Source organism: Rhinichthys klamathensis, unplaced genomic scaffold, assembly GCF_029890125.1.
Source record: "Rhinichthys klamathensis goyatoka isolate OS25496 unplaced genomic scaffold, OSU_Roscu_1.1 h1tg000142l_1, whole genome shotgun sequence".
NCBI lineage: Eukaryota > Metazoa > Chordata > Actinopteri > Cypriniformes > Leuciscidae > Rhinichthys > Rhinichthys klamathensis.
Window position 1 is genome coordinate 550987 of NW_026606677.1, and position 6514 is coordinate 557500.

Sequence of the window (6514 nt, forward strand, 5' to 3'; positions counted from 1 at the left end):
CGGGTCACGGGTCACGTCTGTTCACACACACACACACCTGTGTCACGGGTCACGTCTGTTCACACACACACACACGGGTCACGTCTGTTCACACACACACACACCTGTGTCACGGGTCACGTCTGTTCACACACACACACACGGGTCACGTCTGTTCACACACACACACGGGTCACGTCTGTTCACACACACACGCCTGTGTCACGGGTCACGTCTGTTCACACACACACACACACCTGTGTCACGGGTCACGTCTGTTCACACACACACACACACACACACACACACCGGGTCACGTCTGTTCACACACACACACACACACGGGTCACGTCTGTTCACACACACAGATGGGTCACGTCTGTTCACACACACACACACACATACGCCTGTGTCACGGGTCACGTCTGTACACACACACACACACACACACACATACGCCTGTGTCACGGGTCACGTCTGTTCACACACACACACACACACACACACACACGCCTGTGTCACGGGTCACGTCTGTTCACACATACACACACACGGGTCACGTCTGTTCACACATACACACACACGGGTCACGTCTGTTCACACATACACACACACACACATACGCCTGTGTCACGGGTCACGTCTGTTCACACACACACACACACACACACACGGGTCACGTCTGTTCACACACACACACACACACGGGTCACGTCTGTTCACACACACAGATGGGTCACGTCTGTTCACACACACACACACACATACGCCTGTGTCACGGGTCACGTCTGTACACACACACACACACACATACGCCTGTGTCACGGGTCACGTCTGTTCACACACACACACACACGCCTGTGTCACGGGTCACGTCTGTTCACACATACACACACACGGGTCACGTCTGTTCACACATACACACACACACACACACGCCTGTGTCACGGGTCACGTCTGTTCACACACACACACACACACACATACGCCTGTGTCACGGGTCACGTCTGTTCACACACACAGACGGGTCACGTCTGTTCACACATACACACACACGGGTCACGTCTGTTCACACACACACACACACACACATACGCCTGTGTCACGGGTCACGTCTGTTCATACACACAGACGGGTCACGTCTGTTCACACATACACACACACGGGTCACGTCTGTTCACACACACACACACACACACATACGCCTGTGTCACGGGTCACGTCTGTTCACACACACACACGGGTCACGTCTGTTCTCACACACACACACACACACACACACATACGCCTGTGTCACGGGTCACGTCTGTTCACACACACACACACGGGTCACGTCTGTTCTCACACACACACACACACAGACATACGCCTGTGTCACGGGTCACGTCTGTTCACACACACACACACACAACACGTCTGTTCACACACACACACACACACACACATCTTGTGCGGTTAAAAACCCTTTATTAAACACAACTGCATGTGTAAGCATGGAAAGCAGCAACGTTATAAAATGACACTTCATTCTCCAATGTAAAACATGCAAAGGTAAAATCGTGTTTTCAAAAGTGTGTATAAATGAGGTCTTGTGCAGCGATGCGGTCAGCGGCACACGGCCCGACACGCCGGCGCTGTTACGGCGAGTTCTGGAGTCATGCGCTCAGAAGAGAAGAGCTCACGTCTGACAGGCGTACACACACTCCCTTCAGGAAATGAGGAGAGCTCACAGTGGTGTGTAAAGCAACACCCAAAGATCATCATCATTCTGGCGTTACTCACCCAGAACACCCAAACCTCTCCTGTGACGCTCGAGATGATGACCTTTCCAAGAGCGCTGGGAACCAAACAACAACATTGGACCCCATTGACTTTCATTATGCACAAATAAACACTGAAGGCAAGTGTTCCGGGTCGGGAGGGAGAGTAAACGATGGCCGAATGATGATCTTTGGCTGAACCGCCACTTTAAATCAAAGTGTTCATGACTCCAGAACTCGTAGTAAAAGTGCAAATGCTGCGTGTGAATCTGGAGTTGATGAAGCCGCTGTCATGAAGGAACTGAGCGTCTCGATACAGTCATCAGCAGCGTGAGGGTCGCCCTGGAAGCGGTCACAGGAGGAGAGCAGCGCCGTAGACATCCACAGTCCAGCGGGATGAACACACTGATGGATCCGCTGCTGCTAAACTGAAGAAAACGGTTAAACTAAAACCCAGTGTTGAAAAGATTCCGACTGAAGCACACACTCGATCTCCCATGATGCTTCAGTGCTTCAGACCGTTCCTGTCACTCATAAACTGCAGCTTGTGCTTTTATGAAACGGCAAAATATGGCTTGTCAAAATCACACACTGGCTTTGGTTTACTCTGAGGTCTGTGATCACATGACCACAGCTTCACTGGTTAAACACGAGTGTGTTTGTGCTGTGATGGGCAGAAGCAGATCTGTAAAGGTCACGTTCACACCAAGAACGATAACTATATTAGCAGGTCATATCCTTCTGCTGATTATAAGCGCTTCTGTCGCTTTAAATGCTCGAGTTCCTAAAGCCGGACGGATTCTGATTGGCTGTCAGTGTTTTTATGGTTCATCAGCTGGAATGACATCACTCTGAAAGTGATTCCAACCAGATCGTTCTTCTGTGTCGTTATAGTTATCGCTGTGATTCTTATTGAGTTAGAGCGAATATTAAAAATACAGAAATAGTGTAGACATAAAGCTGACTGGACTTGGTGTGAACGGGCCTTTACGCTCGGCTTGTGTCATGTGACAGTCACGCTCTTCACACATGAACACACATCACAGAGGAACTCTTCTCTGTCCAACGTTTGTGCTTTGAAAAGGCAGGTTCAGTTTAGCGTTTCAAATTCATAGTGTAACTACAAAATATCACAAAGACACAAAACAGCTTTTACATTTGGGTAAAAAAACATTTAAATTCACAGCAAAACACCTCGACACGACCTCTCGACACACACGTGTTCAGGATCCGTCCCATCATGCAACATTCTACACAGGATTTCACAGAAATTATAAAGTAGCAAAAACAACAGAAAGTGCTTGACGTCTGCCGTCACCGTACAGTTCATCATGGCCTAAAAATATATATATTCATATAAAATATCACTAGTGCTGTTTATATAGTGTCAAAAACAGCAACTGAACACACACACACACACACACACACACAACGGTAGAAATGAACTGGAGACAGTCAGGTTTCCATGGGAAACTCGTCAGTGAACGCGCAGTGGCTTCTCTCCTCCAGCACACACACTCACACACACGCCTGTAGACGTCACATGGGTTTGCTGTAGCCGAACACACCGACGGGGAAGTGCTTGACGTGAGTCGGCCACTGGGCGGCCAGCTGGAAGAACTTCACATCGTTCCACTCCACGCCGTCGATCGAGACTGAAACACACACACACACGTTCACCGTTACTGACCGTCCGCTCACACACTGAATCATCAACAGCCGCGTTTCCTCGTCGGGGTGTCTGGGCCACCGAACGCCTCGGCCCAGCGGATCGGCTCGAGGAGTCCCTGAGCCGGGTGATGCGTTACACCAGCTGACATCAGCATCACTTGAGCTCAAAACTCACTTTCAGCAGCGAGTGTTGGGAATAACTCCTGCTCGAGACCCGATGTGCACTCTGACACCATACAAGGCAGAAATATTCATATGAAATGCAAAACACAAGGTGAATATGAAATCAGACTAATCATATAGGCGATCACAATCATGTTTTTATCTGTCAGTGCGTCTCGTCTCTTTATACCGGACTGTCAGATCATATTTAGCTCCGCATGTGTCATACAATAAACCGCATCCGGTTCCCGAGAGCTTCCTCTGTCTGACGGGTGTGTCCCTGTGCTGGGAGAGAGTGCTGAAGCTCCTGTGTTTGGAGAAATCAGCATTCTTTCTAATGCGATGTGAACGTACTGTCCTGTGACTGCAAATAAAGTGTGTCCTCTTTCTTTTGTGATTAAACGGTAAATACCACTTTATTTCTGTGTGACTAATGTGCAATTTTGACACAAATTAATTATGATCAATGTATCACTTTTTTATTGTAAACCGGTGTTAAAACATCTATGCTTTAGGTAAACAACAGTAATGTCAGCAAACGGCCGCTTTTATCATGTTCGGTTCGCGATCTCGCGGTTTCCAGTGATTTCTTTCTGATTAGTTTTCTGATGAAACTTCCATTTGTTGGTGAAATGATGTGTGTGTGTGTGTGTGTGTGTGTGTGTGTGACGTTGATCCAGAGAGGCGTGTTTTAGTGCAGAAACGCAGTGTATTTTGGGCTGGTGTTCCGGACCCGAGGCTCTTGGCCTCACCCGCCCGTTTAAAGCCCGGCTCACACTGAGGCCGACCGTGGAAACGCGACTATTCAGCGTGAATCACCCATAAACACGTTCACACACACACATACGGGAACATTACATGATATCAGGGCCGTGCACAGACATTTTGGAGGGCAGTGGCTTAAACCAAAAAAAGGGGCACTATAAGGAGTTTGACTGACAACATACACGATGGTGTATGTTGTCAGTGTACTCCGCTTCGCGTCGTGACCGCATTACCTTCTCGGGTGTGCATTATTTTTCTAATAATTCAACGGCCTGTCGTCAATTATTCCTTACTTAATACATTAACTTATGTCGCAGAATGCTCTTCTTCAAACTGAATCAGCAGCCGTGTGACTGTATGGAAGTTCTTTGAATGCATGATTGCTTCCACATTTTACAGCAGTGTTTGGAAATTGTGAGAAAATTAAGCACAACATTAAATCTTGAGCATTATGATGTAATTATTTGTGATTGACAGTTAATAGAAATATGACAGAGTTTGCTATTGGAGCACTGTGTGCATACGCAGGCCCCGGGTGTGTGTGTGCGTTGGTGAAGGAAGCACCTCTGAGCATGGTGTGCTGGTGTCTGGCCGTACAGATGAGCCGGCTGATGCCGTCGATCACCTGACTCTTAGAATCCACATCCTTCTCCTTCAGCTTCTTACTGAGGAAAATCACTGCAACACACGCAAGAAAACACACACTGATCCTGATGGACAGACCCTGAGAGAAACCGAGCGTGGACTCTCGATGCGGTGTGTGTGTGTGTGTGTGTGGATCAGAACCTTTCTTGTTCTTCTCTCTGGTGACGACGGTCATGGCCATGCAGTGTGTGGGACTGGTGTCGCCCCCGCTGGGCAAACGGCTGACCTGCAGCGAGCGGAAGTTGCTCTTCAGTGTGTTCTTCACGTCACGCTTCTCACACTCACGCTTCTTCTCTCCGCTCGGCCACGTCCAGTAGTCCACCTGAAGCCCCATCAGCTCTCCACCTGTGCACGGGGAACTGCACACACACACACACACAGGTGTGAACACACGCATACAACTGTACACACATGCACACACACACACACGCATACACTTGTACACACACACACACACATACACCTGTACACACATGCACACACACGCATACACCTGTACACACACACACGCACAAACACGCACGCACACACAGGTGTAAACACACGCATACACCTGTACACACATGCACACACACACAGACTCACACACACGCATACTCACACACACGCATACACCTGTACACACATGCACACACACACAGACTCACACACACGCATACTCACACACACGCATACACCTGTACACACATGCACACACACACAGACTCACACACACGCATACTCACACACACCCATACACCTGTACACACATGCACACACACACAGACTCACACACACGCATACACCTGTACACACATGCACACACACACACAGACTCACACACACGCATACACCTGTACATACATGCAGATGCACACACACACACAGACTCACACACACCCATACACACACACATGCACAAACATATGCACAAAAACACACAAGCACACAGACTTACACACACGTGTACACACATACACACGCATAAACACGCACGCACACACACATGCACAAACACGTACACATGCACAAACAAATGCACACACAGACTCACACACATGCATACACATGCACAAACACACACACACGCATACACATGTACACACACATGCACAAACAAATGCACACACACAGACTCACACACACGCATACACAAACATAAATACGCACACACGCATACACGTGTGCACACACATGCATAAATACAGATGCACACACATGCACAAACACACACATACACACACACACACATGCACAAACACACACATACACACACACACATGCATACTCATGCACAAACACGCACACACATGCACAAACACACACACACACACACACACACACACACAGTGAGTCTCATGAAGCCAGTCAAGGACTGGTACAGTATGCTGATTTTGGCGTGTAATGTGACCCAGATTCACTCAAACACACACGTGTTGTCATGTGATGTGATGATGTCATACCCCACTCCGGTGAAAACGGCACATGTGGAGGGAGAGGGGGGCGGAGTCACACACATCTCCTTCCCGCAGGGCGTGGGCGAGGACACGACA

General features: G+C 48.6%; 1 protein-coding gene across 3 annotated transcripts in view; it reads right to left on the minus strand.

Annotated features, from left to right (window-relative positions):
- Window positions 1-3256: 3256 nt before the first annotated feature.
- Window positions 3257-6514, minus strand: part of zmp:0000000755 (phosphofurin acidic cluster sorting protein 2) — a 58603-nt gene continuing 55345 nt past the window's right edge. For 2 of the 3 annotated variants that reach the window (XM_056257725.1, XM_056257723.1), the window contains 4 exons: window positions 6425-6514; window positions 5124-5341; window positions 4902-5015; window positions 3257-3394 (listed from right to left, as the gene is read on the minus strand). The exon at window positions 6425-6514 is cut by the window's right edge and continues 28 nt beyond it. In XM_056257725.1, coding sequence (XP_056113700.1) covers window positions 3279-3394; window positions 4902-5015; window positions 5124-5341; window positions 6425-6514 — 538 coding nt within the window. In that variant the 3' untranslated portion in view covers window positions 3257-3278. The remainder of the gene's footprint in view (window positions 3395-4901; window positions 5016-5123; window positions 5342-6424) is intronic. The other variant, XM_056257726.1, reaches the window with a different exon arrangement.